The 20,494-nt window shown below is 41.0% G+C and overlaps 2 protein-coding genes across 6 annotated transcripts in view; both read left to right on the top strand.

Moving 5' to 3' along the window:
- Nucleotides 1-6,445, top strand: part of prkd3 (protein kinase D3) — a 38,008-nt gene extending 31,563 nt beyond the window's left edge. For 4 of the 5 annotated variants that reach the window (XM_044375365.1, XM_044375364.1, XM_044375367.1 and 1 more), the window contains 8 exons: nt 1,555-1,607; nt 2,015-2,087; nt 2,220-2,326; nt 2,446-2,607; nt 3,542-3,640; nt 3,728-3,995; nt 4,491-4,576; nt 4,764-6,445. In XM_044375365.1, the coding sequence (XP_044231300.1) occupies nt 1,555-1,607; nt 2,015-2,087; nt 2,220-2,326; nt 2,446-2,607; nt 3,542-3,640; nt 3,728-3,995; nt 4,491-4,576; nt 4,764-4,937 (1,022 nt within the window). In that variant the 3' untranslated portion in view covers nt 4,938-6,445. The remainder of the gene's footprint in view (nt 1-1,554; nt 1,608-2,014; nt 2,088-2,219; nt 2,327-2,445; nt 2,608-3,541; nt 3,641-3,727; nt 3,996-4,490; nt 4,577-4,763) is intronic. The other variant, XM_044375368.1, reaches the window with a different exon arrangement.
- A 10,838-nt stretch (nt 6,446-17,283) lies between these two features.
- On the top strand, nt 17,284-20,208 carry foxa2 (forkhead box A2). Its single transcript, XM_044375467.1, has 2 exons — nt 17,284-17,600; nt 18,592-20,208. Exons 1-2 carry the CDS (start codon nt 17,529-17,531, stop codon nt 19,762-19,764), a joined length of 1,245 nt encoding a protein of 414 aa, XP_044231402.1. The 5' UTR covers nt 17,284-17,528; the 3' UTR covers nt 19,765-20,208.
- Nucleotides 20,209-20,494: the final 286 nt, after the last annotated feature.

Genomic DNA, 20,494 nt, shown 5'->3' with positions numbered 1-20,494 from the left:
TTTCTTTAAAAGTTGATTTTTCTTTTTTAGAATTGAGACAGCAAATTATGCATTAACTTTCGCAGTGGGCCCATAGGTGATGAAACTTGCTTGCCTAGTATGACTTCCACATGATATGTCACTGAAATGTCAGATAATATAGCCTTTACATAATAGGGAAGTTCCATACAAAATGTTTTGGCTCACAAAATTCCAAAAATGTGAATTGTTGGTTATGAGGCTGATATTCATATAGAAAAGTGATGAAAAGGAATGTTTGTAATATACATTGATGAGGATAATGGTCAGTTTGTGACTGCGAGTGTTTGGTTCTTACAAGAGGTGGCATTTCCTCTTTCAGTTATGACCTATGAGTTGGTACCTACTATAGCCATGAAAAAGCGTTGCTTTGCTTGATTATGTGTCTTGAAAGTATAAGGTTTGCCCAGATAGAAAGAGCTTGGCCCGATGTGGTCAAAAAAACACTTAGATGGCCTGCCTTAGCTTTCGATATGGGCAGGGGAAACCCTGTGTTGGTCTTTATAGGCCAAAGGAAGTAAGTCTGTGAAGCAGTGCACTGTTTAGAGATGACAGTAGTGAACTGACATGACTGCATGACATGACTGTGCAGAAACCGAGTCTGACTCACAGTAGTTAGCACCGGGATGCAAAATTAACCTTTTTGCCCACCGGCCAAACAGCTAGTGAATGTTAAAATTTTTACCAGCTACTCAGTAGATGACTGTTTTTTTGGGGGGTGGTGAGTGAAGCAAATCTACCAGCTACTTGTATATTTTACCAGCATTTAGCTGGTGCTACTTTTATTCTGCTAACTTTCAAAAGAGATTAAAAGAAAAGCTTGGTCCTTAACAACAAAGAAATAATTATCTGTGATTATGGGTGCCATCATTTGAGATTTCATGGTTATAAATTGATTCGTAGTTTTGAGATCCACATGAGAGTTGCATTAGCAGCGAAATATTTGAATGTGTGGTGCTGACATTAGAAAAAGCTGCAGACCCGAAACTGACTCATCATGTCACCTTCGAAACCCTCTCACCACACAGAAATAACTACTGTTTAGACGTGTGTTCGTCCACACATCAGTATTCATTCATTAAGTATAGATACTGTAAATTAACTTCTACAAACGTCAGTGTAATTTATGTGCTCAGTATGTCATTCAAAAGCAGATCTTGTTTTCCAAGATTAAAACTACATTTTTGTGTGTAGCATTAGCTAAATGACCACATCATGTTTTCTACTTTCTTTTATCTCTGGCTTTCTATTCATTGGCCAGTATGCAGAATTAGCCCCTGCGGCTGTCTAAATTCCCAGTTATGAAATGCATTGCATACTTGCACCGTTCAGTCACACATAGCTTCCCAGATCAATTTTATAGCCAATGTATTGTGTAATAAAATGCTTCATTATGTGAAGCTGTGACTTATTGCATGCAGCTGCGATAAGCTTGAAGGTTGTGAAAAAATAAATACTAGTATGTGAGCAATGTGCCTCCTCCTATAATCACTGGCTGCTTTATGCATTGGTAAAATCATGTGTTTTCCCCTCCAGAAGAGCTGTCCATCAGCATATCTGTGTCCAACTGCCAGATCCAGGAGAATGTGGTGAGTGGGGCTTCTTTTTTCTTACGAACACTTTCGCCTATTGCACAATTTCCCAGCATAGCCTGCACATGCATGCATTCGTGTGCACTGAAAGTATCTGTTGTGGTGAAATCAGAAATTGTATCCCACTGTTTCTTTACTAAAAGATTCAGTAGAGGTTGTTGTGCTGCACAGATGGGGAAGCTGCAGCCTCAAGTTTTGGTCAAGGGACTCAGTCTCAGTTTCAGTTCCACTTCTGTACTGAGTGAAAGTTTAATATTTGGCAATACTAGAAAACAAACGGCACAACTTTTTTCCTGGGATTTGTTGATGTAAGCTGTTGTCAACATAGGAAATAAAGGGGATATTACCGACAGTTAAAGTAAAATACAATAATTAAATAACAGTGTAAAATATCTCTTTTATAGGATATTGCCTCGGTGTACCAAATATTCTCGGATGAAGTGCTGGGATCAGGCCAGTTTGGCATTGTGTATGGAGGTATGTTTCTCTTTTGATATACAATAATACCACATACACATCACACACATTTCATGGAACTCCTCTGTAAATTGTATTAAATTTGGAGGCTATTTAAAGTTGTTTATTTGATCATGTCCCATAATATTTTAGGCAAACACAGGAAGAGTGGCAGAGATGTGGCCATCAAGGTTATTGACAAGATGAGATTTCCTACCAAGCAGGAGAGCCAGCTAAGGAACGAGGTGGCCATATTACAGGTGACGACAAGAATCCACCAAACAACAGAAATGACAGATAGCACCAAATAAAAAAAAACAAAATATATTTATATTTCTGATTCAGTTTAGACTTAATATCTTTTTCTACTCTTCTTCAGAATCTGCATCACCCAGGTATCGTTAACTTGGAGTGCATGTTTGAGACGCCGGAGCGGGTGTTTGTTGTTATGGAGAAACTTCATGGCGACATGCTGGAGATGATCCTGTCCAGCGAGAAGAGCAAACTGCCTGAAAGAATCACCAAGTTCCTAGTCACACAGGTCAGTGTTGCAGAGGCGCACTTCTCTTCCCTTTCCTTCTCTTCAACTCCCACTCTTTTTATCCTCTCTTAAGTCAAGATCAAGATTCCAGTGTTACCACTTAATGGTACTGTAGTCTTCCTAGATGAGATGAAAGCATCTGTTAGATTACTTTTTGACACTTTATACATTTAAATTGAATTTTCCTTCACCTCTTGCCAGCATTTTTGTGTCTTGTCTCTTTATTTTCTATCATAGCTTTCTGTCCTTCTCTCTCTCTGTATACTCCCATCTGTTTTTCGGGTGTGTTAGCCTACTGTGCATAAATCTCTAGCTCCAGAGCCTGTTTATTCTTGTGGTGAGCTGATTGGGGGGAATTGTTTACGGGACTGGTCTGCATGGCATCACGGCCTCCTCCCTGGCCGTGGATTACAGCCTGCAGCGTGCTGGTGGCTTTGTGGCCTGATTAGAAGAGGCAGGCCCCCGGGCCTCCGTGGATCCTGCGCCCCAAACAGGAGCGGGACCATTAACAACAGCACCATTAGCTGCGGCAGGCTTGGCTCTGATGTGGCCAGGAGGACATCTGTCAAAGCCAGGGTCAGGATAGGAGAGCCAGGCGCACTGTGGTTTTGGTACAGGGCCATAGGCAGACATGCGTGCAACGCTAGCTTATGCCAGGCCTTGTGAATATAGATGGGATGATGAGATGAGATCATATGTCTTTATGCGAAGGTACTGGTCAAGATGGAAGTATTTAAAGGCATTAGTATGCTTATGCTACTGTTATTTTTCCATATGGCAGCACCATAGTTTTCTCCTGCATAGATTATACAAACACTGCCCTGTTTATACCATACACTATATACATTAAAACATTTAGATGGTGGAGTTTATAGTATTGACATCTGGATTTTTTAAGCTAAATCACTGCCTTTTTGACTTATTTTTGCAATAGATCCTGGTGGCCTTGAGACATCTGCACTTCAAAAACATTGTTCACTGTGACTTGAAGCCTGAGAATGTACTACTGGCCTCCGCAGAGCCCTTTCCTCAGGTAAAAAAAAAAAAAAAAAAGGCATTCATGTGTTGATACAGGCACCTGTGTGTATTTGAACTGACCAATTTTGCCGACATCTTCCAGGTAAAGCTGTGTGACTTTGGCTTCGCCCGTATCATCGGTGAGAAGTCTTTCCGGCGGTCGGTAGTGGGCACCCCGGCTTACCTGGCTCCAGAGGTGCTGCGCAGCAAAGGCTACAACCGCTCCTTAGACATGTGGTCAGTGGGAGTCATTGTGTACGTCAGCCTGAGCGGGACATTCCCTTTTAATGAGGACGAGGACATTAATGACCAGATCCAGAATGCTGCCTTTATGTACCCACCTACGCCCTGGAAAGACATCTCTGCAGAGGGTAAGAAGATGTAGATGTTCCCTTGCTTTTATAATCTGGCGCTTAGCTACAGTATGTCCTTCGCTTCCTCTAGTGCTTGGCGGCCTAGCTGCACCTGCAGTTCATTTTCAAACTGATTCTCAGACATGTAGCCCCAGCCGCCCTCCCCACCTACACGTCTGGGCTGTCTGAACTCTACTCTGACTTTTACTTTGTCTGTGGTTTCATATGAATCACTTTCAAATCTCCCTGACTGCCCAAGCTGCAGCTCCTCCCACATACAGTGTGAAAGAATTTACATGGTGAAACAAATGCGGTGTTGATGTTGATATTTAAACATTGGGCCTTTGCTCTGCTTGTTACACACTGTGGCTTTTTATCTGTGGGCTGTGACAACTGTGACATGTGACATTTTGAAAGTAGCATCCGTAAGTTGTTATTGGATGATATATCTTTGGGTGACAGTATTTTTATCATGCATTGAAACATTCCGCACCTTATCACTTTCCCTCACAGCTACAGATCTGATCAATAATCTTCTCCAAGTCAAGATGAGGAAGAGGTACAGCGTTGACAAGTGTCTCAGCCATCCTTGGTTACAGGTGACATATGTATTTATTTCATATATTTTCCATTGGTCCATTTGAAAACAATTATCTGTATTGTCAGCTATCAAATAAAGCTAAAGATGCCAAAAAAAAACCCCAACACACAGTCATTTCTGAACAGATTGTGTCACTGAAGATGTTGCATTCCATTAATTTGAAAGTTCATTTCTCTTTTCCTCAGGACTACCAAACATGGCTGGACCTCAGGGAGTTTGAGACGCGGCGAGGCGAGCGCTACATCACCCACGAGAGCGACGACGCACGCTGGGAGGAGTACGCGGACGAGCACAGTCTCGTTTACCCCAAACACTTCATCATGGCTCCTAACTTAGATGACATGGAAGAGGACCCCTAGTGGCACATGGGGCTTACTACACCACATGTATTAAGGAAGAGGATTGTCACAGGGACTTTTCGCATGAAGCTTTGGGAGCGGTGGATTTTCCCTCCGGGACTGTTTGTTGTCGAAACAGAAAGAAGCCCATCAGGTTGAGAATTACTCTCTGGAGGCTTTAGTAGTGGGAAAACCCAACAGAATTTGTAGCATGATGAACTGCTACAAGCAGTAAGCAGATGGAGATGCGTGCCACAGAAACGCATTAAGGAACTGACAGGAGAGAAGAGCGTTCTCCTGCTTTTTGCACGATATCAAAACATTCCATGGATTCGCTCAAGTTCGGTTCATTTCTAAGAACAGTCACAAGCCAAAATACACAAGATGAACTTAATAGTTTACACACATAATTTTGATTAATAATATGTCTCTTTTCTTTATGTGAGAGAGGAGACCAGAGAGACAGAAAGAGAGCTTACCCCAGGAGTAAAGGGCACTTTTCACAAGGGATTTACAGTCTGAGAATTCAACACACATACGTTTTCTTCTCATTTCCGAACAGTTTGTGAGACTGTCCTTTGGCATGAAACTGGAACTATCACATGCATTTGTATGTTTTTTTTTTAATGTATTTAGTAATTGTGGTAGATTTTTGCACTATATTACCATTGAACATAGCAATTGAATAGAAACACTATTCGCTGCTACAGAGAGCATGTCCAGTCTAGGTGCAAAATGTTAAAGAGTAATCAGTAGCTCACACAGCGTTGGCTGCTTCGTCCCATTGATTTTCATCCGACACAAGTTTATTCATACTTAATTCATCAAGAGTATGATCTGTTAGTGGCAGCTAACAGTGTGCAAGGTTTTATCTACTTTCTCCTGGAGAAAGTGACCAACAGACTAGGACCAAATATGTTGTCAAATCTGAAAAAAAACAAGCTAAACAAAAACTATTCATTTCAGTGTTTCCAAGCTCTTTTTCTTTTTGTGAAATTGTGAATTTCTTCAGTGTGATAAAAGACCGTAAACCCCGAACTGTCAGTAAATGCAATAATGGAGCCAATCCTTCTATTCAGTATGAGGCTAAAACCAGCAATGGACTCTATGTTAGAGCATCATGTTTCTATGTACCCTGTTTTGTACTTTGGCAGTATTTTTGAATGTGACTTTCCAATTTTGGAATATGCTCTGTAAGCATCTGAAGGCCAACCTAGGTTTTACATAGAACAAAATATTGGTGTCCATTTCCTTTGGAAGCTAATTGTGTGTATTATGTTGTCTGGACTATTTCAACAGCCCGTTTGTCTAGATAGTAAAAGTTTAAATTACAACTTGGTTCACATGGGAGTTTATTGAACTACAGTTTTGTAGTTTGCTCTATTGGTGTGTTTTGGGAGTACATTCCTGTGTCCTGTTGTCCTTTTCCTGTCTTTGTTGCCGCTGGATTGGCAGGTGTCAATGTTTTGTATATTTCAGTACATACCAATGGAATAAAAACCCAACTTCTTAACTGAGAAGGAAAATTATTTCTTAAAGGTCTGACTGTCTTTCTTTTCATGCCTCTATGCCAAACTCGACCTAAGAATAGATTTTGAATTTGTGTGCCCCTGCATGCATACACGCATAAGATGGCTCATAATTTTGTAAGTTGCATCATGATGAGTGAGTGAGTGTGTAGTGGTTACATATGTCAGATCCCGTTCTCAGCAGCTGGATGTGATTGTTGCACCACACCGAGCAGTTTGCCGGGCCGGTCGCTCACCACAAGGCAGTAATGACATGGTTAAAGAGGGTGGTGGTGATGTGCGGGTTTGTGGAAGACTTTGAAATCGCTCATGATAAATGCTATCATGGAATCCCTTCAAGTATCAAACGGGTGTTCAACTCCAGCAGTATGAATAAAATGTCTTATTTTTGGATTGTACTTCTGAATAGGCCTATTGTTTGAAGGTGCAGTTCACCATAAACTACAGAGAGTGGACAGCTGTCATTAATTTACCTAAATCTGTGAAGTGCGCTTTCCTTGATTCCTCTACCAATGTTCATTGCTCCGAGATACTGGCCGACCACTGTTAGCAATCATGGCTAGCATTATTGCAGTGCTATCTTCTAATAGCCACTGATGAGAAGTTGAAAATACTCTTTTTTTTCTCTCTCTCTTTCTCTAAACGATATTCAATACTGCTCTCCTTTATCTGTTTTGTCTGAATGATTTCAAGATGTGGACTTCCTTTGCAGGCCAGATGACCCCATTAACCCCTGTGGGGGGAGACAGAGGCATTTACTCACCGAACAGACCCAAACACTAGAGTTCACTGAGTTGGTCGAAACATTCAGCAGTGAATGAAGTAAACCCAACCTGCCCACCATATCACATAATTTAGAATAGATTGTGTTAGTAAAATCTAAATATATAATTTAGAAAGAGGTGAAATCTAGAGAGTAATCTAGAAGACAAGAAGTAAGAGCAAAACTCTTACTTCTTACTAAAAATAAGGTGCAATGTCTCCCTCCTCTGGTTGGACAGATGTAAAAGTTTTACTAATTCATGTTTTTCTTAAAAAGCATAGATTTCATGCTGTGTAGATATATGTGTTGTTCTATTTAACATTAAAACAGTACCTCACCTTAGTGAGAAGATATATTTAAAGCCCCCCTCGATGTGAAAATGTGTTATGGCTTAAGAAAAGCTTATGGTTACTTAACTTGGATATTTGATTGTCTCTGTGCAGAAAGATGTATGTGCAGAGTTTGATACTGGGGTGATAATAGGCTGTTTTCACATTCATCTGCTGAAGGAGGAAAGTTCCTCTGAGTTGACTTAAGTCTCAATTTAATGTATGTATGTTTGTGACAAGCTGATCCTGGTCCAATACACGAGTGTGACGTGGAAACTGGAAGCCTTCAGTGCACATTCACAGAGGAAGAACCTTTCAGTAAAGTAGGAGACATCTTGTGTCCAACAGTTAAATGTCTGAAATGAGAAATATTTGCATATAAATAGATTCTGCTTAAGAAATCAAACTTTTTGTGGATATAACACGTGAGACACAAATTGTTATTTAAAGCAGGGGGATTTTTATATGTCTTAAAATATGGCTGGAGAGGATCTTTAAACTTGCTTGCTGTAGTTTTTATGTGCATACTTCAGAATGAGTTTACAATACCTCAATTGGTGCTCTCTAATGGCAAGTTTAAATTATAATGAATATAATTACATGACATTATGGGCCTATAAATGAGTCATATCGGGGCCATGTCATGCCTTGTGTCATTTGGGGACACTGCATGAATTAGTATTCTTGGCCTGTATTCACTGAGAAAGCAGTTCTCTGTGCTGCCAGAAGGTGTCAGTCTCTGTAGGTTAATTCAGTGAAACTGTAGTAGTACAGTTTTTCTGTGAGTTCTTTGATCTGACACAATATGTGAGGTGAAGCCTTTGGACCTTCATAGGGCATCAGATATTTTATCTTTAGGTCATGCGCAACAGTGCACTGTTGTCTACAAAAGTTAGAAATGACCTGTGCAGATACCTGAATACAAAAGTCTTCCACATGTTACAAAATACATGTGGATACTCCATGGGTATCTCCTTTGAGGTGAACCTTAGAGCATCTTTGAAAATTTGATACAGAATTAACATGAATCAAGATTGTTCTATCATATACGTATTAGAAATTACATCTGCTGAAGGATCAGAGACAGCGATCTTTCTTTGTTGCCCTGATCCTGGGGTCTGTGTATATTTGTTGAGTGGCTTTGCCTGGTAGCTTCTCGGCAGGTCTCTCATCACCTCAAGGGGAGGTCTGTGTGTCACGCATCCCCCCCCCCCAACTCCTCTCCTCCATGTCTTCCACTTCTCCTCTCTACTCCATACTGGGTATCCATGGGCTCCAGACCAAACAAGCAAACAAACAGAACAACAGAAAAACCCATCACTTGGACAAGGTTGGTCTGGGCTTGGGGAGAGATGGGGAGAGATCTTGTTTGCTTTCTGGGCCAGTTCCATTTCACTCTGATGGCAGAGAAGGCCTCCCAGGACACAACTACCCACACTTCTGTTTGACTTCCGGGGGGGGGGGGGGGGGGATCAAGGTGGTCCTCAGCACTGACACATCATGTTCCGACCTAATACACAGCTGACTGCAGCCACGGGCTTGTAGCCTTTACCTAAGCTGGCCCTGTACTCTTTAGCTGTGGTCTTGGCCTTTATCTGAGGGGCTTGTTGGTGTGGCATTCACTAGTGGCCTTTCATCCACACAACACTGTGTTTCAGTCATGACCTGTAAATAAAGTGATTCATTTGACTTTAAAATAGTGACTCCACATATACATGTACGTTTGTAAATTGCAGACTTGCTCTGTTCCCTCTTCATCAACTCAGTGCCCTCTGTCTGTAACTGATTACAACCCACACAGAAGCCAGACTGCTTTACTTTTGCTTCTTGTGTCCTTGATGAAGGGCACAAATCCCAAGAAACACTCTATCTGCAATCTCTAATACAATCTCACAGCACACGATGTATTTTCCCAATCTGTTTTTCCACATTAAGAACCTGGTGACAAATGAATGCAACTACAGACGGCATTTATACCTTATTGAAGATGTCCAGAACGTGGTGAGTGGTTGACAAAAATTCTCCTGCGTGTTTACCTGTTGCCTAATTATTTGAATCATGAGAGTTGTGTATTTGTTCCATTTGCAGGGAATTTCAGGGTATGCTGGTGAGTCATGAATCAAGAGTATTAGACAGTGTATTGCAGAAAAAAAGGTCAAATCTATGTGTGTGGTTGCTGTTAGGAACATCAAGTCATTCTTTTGTTGTAAAAGCCACGTAGAGAGGAAATGAAAGCTGGAAATGGTTTCCTAGTCTGGGAAAATGCAGATGAGCTACATAGGTATGTTTGATTTGCTGACTCCAGCTGTGCCTGGAGAATTCCCTTGACCCATCCTATGGACTGGTTGCTGTGTGAGGCCACATGTACCCCTGTTGCAAAGCAGGCAGGCGCAATACGCAACCCCCCCCCCTGAAAGGGCTGGCCATTGAACTCTCAGGCAAGTGGCAATATTTGCTCACCTGAAATACACACATCTTGCCAATTGGGGTCGGGGTGGGCCAGGGACTGGGGAAGGACCCCTTGATGCAGCTGTGGCCCAGAGAAAGACCAGACCAGGAAGTTTTGCGGTGCACAAGGGTGGGGGCTCTCTTGGCGGGGGGCTGTTTAGCGGTGGCGGCCCTATTGTGTCTTAAAGGAGGCAGGGACCATATTTGTTCGGAGCTGCAGGAGGCTGATGAGGTGCTAATCTGTTGAGTGGCTGTGTCATTGGGCCTCTGTTCCCAATAGCCTGTTAGCTGTCAGGGCCTGTAAAAAAGGCACAATTTACGGGCCCCAGGCCAGGACTCAGCCATCGGTGTCCACGGGTAAGCAAACACAGATTGGACACTTATGTTGTTGCTCTGGTAGGGCAGGCTTTACCACCAGGCTCCTGGGGTGACACGTAGGCAGCTCCTTTTCAGCCCTCTTCATGAGCTGTCGGCCCCCTCTATGCTCCTCTGTAAACACTACAAATTAGCCATCTGCATATGGATGGGCCTTCAGTCCATACAGGAAGGAGACAACTACCCTGGTAGAAGATATAGGCTCTCCTCTAATGCAGACCAGATATAAATTCTCCACTATCAGCTTTTAATTTCTATCCCCATGCATACGAAACAAGGATAGCATTCAGGCACAGATATGCCAGAGACGTGTCCCTGCTCAAGAGAGTGTGAGATTTTGTTGTATATGGTGCTCTGAAGCATGAGGATAATGAAAGCGCAGGGCTGGCCAGTTGTCTGCGATGGGTTCGGGTCAGCAGTCAGAGGTAATCCCAAACTTGAATTTCCCCATCAGCCTGGAATACAGATAAGACAGCAGCAGATATAAACCTCACTGACTGACTGACTGATGGAAAAAGGAAATGGACCAAAAGCCTCTGTCAGATGTAGAGCTGAGATGTGTGTGTGCATGTTTTCTCAAGAGGTCTCAGAGAGGGTTGCAGCCCAGCAGATTTGAGGAAATTGAGCATTGTGGTGATCAGATGAAGATATTGTATTGGAGATTGCTACAATATCTGGATTACACCTCTATTTCATACCATTATATCAATTCAAAACTAGATTAAAATGGTTGAGCCATTAACTGTCATGAAGAGGATGCTACTACTAGGTTATGTCAATGTCCCTTGAGTCAGTTAGGATTAGAAAGACCATTACTGATACGCAACTTTTTAATCATCAGGCCGGGTTTGCCCTCTCGTCCGCTTTGATGGGGATCTTGACAGCATGGTGGCCGAGTGTGAACGGCAATAGCTCATCATGGATTATGGCATGGGCTTGATTGTAGTGATATTTAGACACAGAGCTTCCCATGGGAGCCTGGCACTTTAATTAACATAGCACTACTGCCCCCCTCCTGTTTTAATTGCCTTCAGTCTGTGATTAAATGTGTATTGACTCTGCAGTTGGTCCACTAATGAATAACAATGTGCTGATTTGGTGATATTAAATCTTTTGGCTCTAATACACATCCTATCCACGTTGCTTAGAAAGTTCAGACAGATACTAGAAGGAGACATCTGAGCGGATCTATGTCAGAGAGGGGGGTGTATATAATGTAAAAAATACATCATATATTCTCATGAACCATAGAGTTTTTCATTTGTGTTCATTTTTCAATCAATCACTTGTTTCTTTTAGCTTTTTTAAACCTGGTAGAAACATATTTAATCTATCTAAACCATTTCATATTGAAATATATTCAATCTTACCTAAAATTGGGTCTCTTTCTAATAATGTATCCTTTATAAAGAGCGTATATGCTGCAACTAAATACTTTATTAATGATTAATAAATCATTTACTAATCCTTTATAAATTGGTTCTGAGCCATTAAAAAGAATAAATTCCCACTGTCATGTGTTTATCCTTTCTATTTGGTTATCACACGGTTATAAATGTTAGTAAACCTTCAATAAATGCTCATGGGTTTCTCTCTTTCAAATTAGCCATCAGGTCTGCAGTTATAAATGTTAATATGTTGTTATTAAATAGATTTCAATCCTTCTGCAGCCATTTCCTAGAAAATACTCTGACCAGTCAGAGGTAAATTTCACAAGCTGGCAACCTAAAAGTTGGTCTTATTAGTGGATGATGACCGATCTATAAAGCATTATATTATATAAATAAAAACATCAGTTATAACTTATAAACCACTTAATATAGGGTGCCTTATCAGGAAGCAGGTTTTAAGAATGTAAAAGTTTATATTGCAACCATCTGAACTCCTAAAGACTAATTTAATGCACATGCATTCTTTAGTGTCATCTGATCTGTGCATCTCATGGGATCCCACCTTCCGTATTCTACCCCTGTGGTCCTATAGATAAACTGTCACCTTGTTTGATAAATGAAGGGCAGCGGTCAACATCGGCTCCTTTAACATGACAACAAGAAAGAAGTATTGAATCTGCAATGCCCTGGATACAGTCAACATAAAACATATCGAATGGCATTCCTCCCCACATTCCTCTCAATATCAAAAGGTGCGTATTTGTGGATATCCTTAGTCCGTTTACGCCTGTGTTTGCGCCCTGACCCACTGGGGCCAGTGCAATAACTTTGGACTCCCTCCCACTGCATCTCGTTGCAATGACCACTCTCAGTTTTTATTTAGCTGGCTTGTGTGCCTTCCCAGTCCAGCCGCTTTTCAGATTCATTTCCAGGTAAACACAGTGTGGCCAGCCACAAACCTGCGGCCAACAGGCGTTGTCACAGCTGTGGCAGATAATGGCAAGTCCAAACTCCAGCCTGGCTCTGGAATGTTTACTGTCACCACAGGCAAGTTGGCAGCAAACATTTTTTTTCTCCAGCACTTTCTAAGAGGAAGACTCTCTCGTTATTAATTTTATTTTGATGAATTACATGCTTAACCCTTTGCCCTGTGCTGCTTTGTTGGACACTCAGAAGGATACAAAGCCACAAAAAAAGGACATTCTTAAGTGAATCTTTAAATTTCAGTTGGAAAAAAAAATCCTCACTTTGAAAGTTGAAACTTGAAGTTAACACAATCCTGCCAACAACTCCTGGGTGTTTGAAGGAATGTTCGAAAAGGTCCGCCTACCTCTCACAGAGCAGGGAGCACCCTGTTTCCATCCCCCTTGCCCTGCACCTAAGAAATCCTCCCAGACACCCAACAGCATCTCAGAAAACCAGGCCTTGTGGTGTTGTTTTAAGCCTTTGCACATGCAGGTGTTGCACTTTCACTGCTTTTACTGACTCATTAAACTTTCAGCACTTTGTGTTTGCCCTTGCAATAACCAGTAAAGGAATGACACCTGAATGTGTGAAATGTAACACTGATCATCATGGAGGCTAATTGATCAACAAAGTGGCAGATCTAGCCTGAGATGAGCAGAGGTGTAGGGCACACCACCATTGAGAGTATGTCAACTTACACAATGTGCTTTTTCCTTTTTTTGAGAGCAAGAAAATGCAATTCTGTTCTCATTTTGAGTGTATGCCATGGATTATATGAACAGGAACCAGAGAACAGAATGATCCACAATAAATGCAATAGCAGTTTGCGTCGTAGCGACTCCAATAATGACTGTGATGCATTTAGAATCACATCCAGTCAATGTGCTGTAATGAACTATTAGGTGCGAGACTCTGGGGTTTTAGCCTTTTATATTGTCTCACTTGCCAATAAGCCAGTCAAATTTAACATTATTGAACAGAAGGGCTGAACAGAGGCAAATAAATGTCTATGACTAGTAGTTTACACGGTTGGTTGCTATAGCAATGCAGCAAATTCTTCACCTGTAGCTAAAACTTTCCACATACATAATAACAAGGGCTTCATATAACTTTAACATCACAAATCTTTCTCCATATATCACATGTTTATTTGTTTAAAAATGAAAGTCTTAAAAAGAGAAAGCCTTATAATTCTTGTCTTTTCATCACACATTAATTGATGGGTCAGAAAATCGTGCTGCTGTTCACCTCCATTTGCATTCATTTCAAAATCCTGCATTTTTGCAACATTAGCAGAAATCATCTCACATCCAAACATAAAGAGTCATTGATTAATCATTTCCACCGTCATTGTTACAAGGTTAAGAACATACAAGCTTTTTAGCAATGGAGGTAAATGAATTGTACAATTTCTTGGCATGTTGTAGTTGCAAATACGGATGAAGGAAATTTTAAATAGTTAGAATTAAAGTAAGAGTTGTTATACTAGCTCTTAATGATCTACCCTTGTGATATCTTTAACATGATCACATCATCCCCACTAACATTTTGTTTGTTGTTGTGCACAAAGCTTATAAAAAATGGCTTTGTATAAAAAAAAAATCTTTATGAGTGATGCTTGATATTTCCTGCAATGACAAGCCAAACAGGAAATATTAAAGAGCCAAGTTACTGTTATTTAGAGTATGAGACACAGGCTAGACTTTGTCAAACTGACACCCAATGATCTCCCATTACAGCTGGTGTCTGACACTAACTGGCAGAAGACAGTTGAGAGTCAAATAAAAGGATTTATCTCCAACATGACAGCACAGTGTTTGACAATTTTGATATACCCCATGTGAAAAAGGTAGATATAATAAAGGGATACCCTGTATATGAGCAGAGAATTACACCAAATGTGAAAAAACAAAAATATACAATCGATAGAGCAACTGCATGTGGCACTTTTTGTTTTTTGACTAAATCCCAAATGTGACCTTCACCCATGTGAGGGGACTTGGGCAGGTTGATGATTAACCATGGAATTAGCAACATGTCTCATTCAGGAACATAATGTCATACAGGTCAAGGACCATTTGAAAATACTGAGGATTTGGTTTCTGTAACTTTGGAATAACCACACGTACGCCTTCCATTTCAAGCTATCAATTAGCTTATACTTTACTAACAGCCAAGAACAAAATAAGGAAATATCTACCAGGAGATTTTAGGTCAGTTCAGTGTCATAAATTTTCTGACATTGCCAAACATCACACAGGCTTGTGTAACACACATAAATGTTGACAATTTAGGCTTATTTTTGTATGAAACAGAATAAGTGTGAAACTGAGATGTTTCATATTTTAAAATATGAACATATATTGCATTATTCATGAATGTATGAGATATTTTACATGAAGACCTACAAATACAACTGTTTTCAACACTTTGAAATATCTGCCCATAAAAATACATAATTGTTAGATGATTATTTCTTTCCAACTTTTTATCATTATGAAAATATTTCCTTTTTATTAACAATAATATATGTATTTATAATAATAATAAAAAAAACTTGTACTGACGGACTCAAGCCGAGAAAGCTCTCCGCCGGTGCAATCCCCAATCCTCAAACACACAGAGCTTTTTCTCATGATCTCATTTCCAAGTTAAGCAGACTGTGTTAGTCCCTCGTCAACAAGACAGGTTTACTCGCCTTTACTAATGGGGCTCTATACTGATAGTTATGCTCTTGCGTAAATATGCAGTCAAATAGATGTACAACCACTGACACGTGGCTGGCACCGGACTGTAGCCTCACCTTGATGTTTGTGTCATACAAATACTGTACAAGCTGCGAGAATTAAGGGCCTCAACACCGCGGGGCCCGGCCCGGCTGATAGCCTGCAGAGACGGTGGATAAAGACATTTAAGTAAACTTTCATCATTTACAAAGCGTCATTAAAAAAACATACGAGCAAAAATGAATCTACCTACTATCACGCATACTCTGAACTGCCATTATTAGGATGAATATGCACTGTATATTCAATTCAGCAGATAAAAACGGAGGGGAGATTAGTCTGGGAGTTGATTGCTTCCACTGCATCCCTGTTTACTCTGGCTTGAATTATTCTCAGATCCATTTAGTGCCAAAAAACACTGAGAAAATGTACACAAATTCCATCGATTTAAAATTCTTCACACACGCTTTATTTGAAAGAATCAGGTTGTCCTGTGTGCCACAAACAGAGCCAGTTGGAGACAATAACCGAGAGAGGGCGCTCTGAAGCTATGCACTAACACTAATTAAAGCATTTAGAAACAGTAATTCAGTAGACTGGGTCCAGACATCTCTTATTCTGGGCAAAAAAGCTCATATTCACAGAATGGAAGGCGACCACCCCAACACCAGCCAGTGTGTGCTTCTCTTATCTGGGTGTTGTAGCAGCCCATGAGGGTCTCTCTTTTAGACCAGGTAGAGAAATATTATGCTAAGTGGGCGAATTACAGCTCCTTCATTATAGGACCCTGAGGCCTCTGTATATGTGTTAAGACATCGGCTCAAATCCCTAAGAACCATCTAGACCTGTGACTCTCTATGTGCTGTGTTTAACTATTTAGTTGTTTATTTTCTCTTCATTTGAATTCTCGTTTTGCGCGTGTTAGTCTCAGTGTTGTCTACTGTTCAGACACATAATTGTGTGACCTTGTTTCTAAGCCATGTGTCCTGTTTCTCAGTTCATACATTACATAAAAAAACAGTAATTCAGTCATATAGGTTAATATAAGAGGATATCGCTTTTTGCTAATATTGGTGACATTGGCTCTGTAGAAGCCAACAGCTCTTAATTAGAACATAGTTGAATAACAGCTGGGGAGAAGTGAGGATATTCTTAACTGGATTCACTGTAATATAAGCCGTTTTAAACCATTTGAATGGACCACAGCAGTCTATGGCCCTCATCAAGCCTTAAGATCACAATTATCTGCAGGTTAAAGCTGCAGGCGTTTAAAAATATAATATTACAACTGAGTATCTCATTCACAGCTGAATATACCTCCTGGTTGAAGCCTGACTGACTTTATACAGCAACAGAACACTGATAATACGACACTTTATTAATTAATGGCTGCTTTTAACTAAATGTATTCCTTAAAACGCATTCTACTACGTCTCTCTTTAGGAATATTTAATTCTTAAACGTTTTCAAGCTCTTTAACAGTGTTGTTGGTGTAAAATTATTAACAGTTACATATAGGCTTAGGATATAAATTCATTGAACGCAGCACAATAAAAAATGATTTTAGCTCAGTTGAAGTGGAATAAGCACGTTGGAGGATGTGCGTAATGAAAAGCACACCAAGGAAGAGCGCCAAACATTCCTCTTTTTTTTTTTAGCTCTTTTTTTTGACTCAGACGAAATACAATAAGATTAGTTTATAATGAAGCTTTTCATATGAAACTGTTCTTTTCAGTCAGCGCAGGTGTACAATTGGGGTGGGGGTGGGGGGGGGGGAAGCTTGAGGAGTCTCACGCCTAGGTGCGAGGAGATTATTCAAATAGGGCCCAAGGCGTAGAAGTAGGGATTGGAGGCTTGCCTAGCGCACAGAGCTATATCACAGCGTTAACAGGCAGCACGGAGCGTCATTTGAACTCCAGTCACTGACAGACGCATTTCACGGCTGGCTCCATAAGACACACATGCGCCAGTCTTTGACGAAGGGACACACCGACGACCCAAATACACTCAGTGGTCCCCAGTCACCTGCTATTAGAGAGACTTTTGGCTTTTCCTCTGCTGGGAGACGCTTTGTGAAAGTCCTCCATGATGCTTGGAGCAGTTAAAATGGAAGGACACGAACACACCGACTGGAGCACCTACTACGGAGAGCCCGAGGTGGGTACCTTAAATATATATTTTTTCCCGTCTAAAGCCGATCCCATTTTATACAACTCAATATTAGCCCTGAGATAATATTAACTTTGTGATCAAATATTGACTTGAGGCGCCTCCAAATCCTCCCCCATCTCCACGCAGCGCACTATCCTAACAAAGTTGCTTGACATGTAGGGGGGGAAACTTTTCACTCGGATTATAATTCATAAGTCTATACGTATCTTTACTAAATCAGATGATTTTTTTTTGTCATGTTTCCACTCAACAAACATTTGAGCTGTTTGATTTTGGGGAGATTGATTTAAATATTTGTGATGCAGTCGCGTTTTTTTTTGTGTGCGAGCACAGTTCTATATTAGGTGTCAACATTTTTCAGCGACATTGTACATTTTTAGTGAATTATCTGCATCATTTACTTGCCATAGCCTAACAGTGGCATTACATACATGCTTCAATACATGCAGCTGTATTTTTTTTTTTTTTAAAAACTGAAACAATTTCTCGCGAGGGCAAACGCCGATACTGTAACAGTTACTGTAATGTATTTATGTCATTCACTGAAGCCCGCATGGCTTACAAGACACTACAAAACATAACAAACAAGAGCTATAACATAATGAGAGCGAAAGAACGAATACAGCTCTATATATATGTCAATCAATGTCAAACCAAATATAAACGCAATCCTGCTCCTTAAACATTACAGCTATAGAACTTAAGACATATCTGAGACACAGCTTATGCCTTTAACATATCAAACATGCTCATACGCATTTAACACAAACTGAGCTGGGTTTATAAAACCATGTGGACATTTACGAGGCAGTGCGCATTAAAATAATGCTTAATTTATTTTAAATGAATGCTATCATTCTGCTTTTATTAAGGTTAAAGAAAAACTAAAGCGTGTGTTTAGCAATTACAGTTGTATTTATTCCTGTAATGTTTGTGCCAGATGAAACTGATGAGTGTCTCTTTCCCTCTCTGACAGTGCTACACCTCGGTTGGCAACATGAACACGGGCCTGGGAATGAACTCTATGAATACCTACATGAGCATGTCCGGCATGAGCACCACTGCCAACATGACGGCCAACTCCATGAACATGTCATACGTCAACACGGGCATGAGCCCCTCCATGACCGGCATGTCACCGGGCACCGGAGCCATGAACGGAATGGGCGCAGGCATGACGGCCATGAGCGCAGCCCTGAGCCCCAGTATGAGTCCAATGACCGCGCAGCCCGCGTCTATGAACGCCCTGACATCCTACACCAACATGAACGCCATGAGCCCCATATACGGACAGTCTAACATCAACAGGTCCAGAGACCCTAAGACCTACCGCAGGAGCTACACACACGCCAAACCCCCGTATTCCTACATTTCCCTCATCACCATGGCCATCCAGCAGTCTCCCAGTAAGATGCTGACTCTGGCCGAGATCTACCAGTGGATAATGGACCTCTTCCCTTTTTACCGACAAAACCAGCAGCGCTGGCAGAACTCCATTCGCCACTCTTTGTCGTTCAATGACTGTTTCCTCAAAGTGCCGAGGTCCCCGGATAAACCCGGGAAAGGCTCCTTTTGGACTCTCCACCCGGACTCCGGGAACATGTTTGAGAACGGCTGCTACCTGAGGAGGCAGAAGCGCTTCAAGTGCGACAAGAAGACCATGAAGGATCCCGGCCGTAAAGGGGGAGACGGCGGCTCCTCCAACAGCAGCTCAGAGAGCTGCAACGGCAACGAGTCGCCGCACTCCAACTCCTCTTCCAGCGAACACAAAAGGTCCCTGTCGGACATGAAGACGAGCCAGGCCCTGAGCCCGGAGCACGCGGCCGCTTCCCCGGTGTCTCAGGGGCAGCACCTCATGTCTCAGCATCACTCGGTCCTTGCGCACGAAGCGCACCTGAAGCCGGAGCACCACTACTCCTTCAACCACCCCTTCTCCATCAATAACCTCATGTCTTCGGAGCAGCAGCATCACAAAATGGACCTAAAGACTTACGAGCAGGTGATGCATTACTCCGGCTATGGCTCCCCCATGGCCGGGGCTCTTTCCATGGGCCCCATGGCTGGGAAAGCCGGTCTGGATTCTTCATCCATACCTGACACAACTTACTATCAAGGCGTCTATTCCAGGCCAATCATGAATTCCTCATAAACTTTTAACCCTTCCATCCGAAATGGACTTTGTTCCCCTTCAATTTGTACATTTGTAAAAACAAAAAAATATAGACTTTGTGTACAATATGTATTTCAAATATTTTTGACGTTTCCCACCGTTTTAGTTGTCGAGTTTGTTAGTAGCCTAATTATTTTGAGAGGATGTTGATAATTATAATTAAAAGTAATGATAATGTGACGAGATCTGTTGAAGTCGGCTTCAGGAATGGACCCCAAAGACAACAACAACAACAACAACAACAACAACAACTTGCTGTAAAATAGCCTACATCTGCGTAACTGGATTCCGAAATGAATTTAAATGCCTCGCAGGATTTCTTCAATCATTTGTGTAATTCCTATTTATGGCTTGTATATGTGTATTCTTGTAGTGACAAGAGCAGAATCTATATTAAAGTGTTATTGGTTTTGTTTCTGAAAATGATGTGTTGACCATTATTATTATTATTATTATTATTATTATTATTATTATTATTATTATTATTATTATTATAGTAGTAGTAGTCTGAAGAAGTAATTATGAAACGGTGTTTACAGCTATAGTTTTCCTATTGAGGGAGGACTAAATACATCAGTTCAAATTAAAGCAACTTTAACTGTAGGCGGAAATATTTCACATAAAGATTACATTACATAATACATAATTTACTTTAACTTACATTGAAAACAAAATTTAAAAACAAATATTTGTTAAGTAGAAGATCTGA

Source organism: Thunnus albacares, chromosome 15 (assembly GCF_914725855.1).
Source record: "Thunnus albacares chromosome 15, fThuAlb1.1, whole genome shotgun sequence".
In the NCBI taxonomy this organism is placed as follows: Eukaryota; Metazoa; Chordata; class Actinopteri; order Scombriformes; family Scombridae; genus Thunnus; species Thunnus albacares.
The sequence above is the reverse complement of the archived record's forward strand: the minus strand, read 5'-3'. Positions and strand labels throughout refer to the sequence as shown.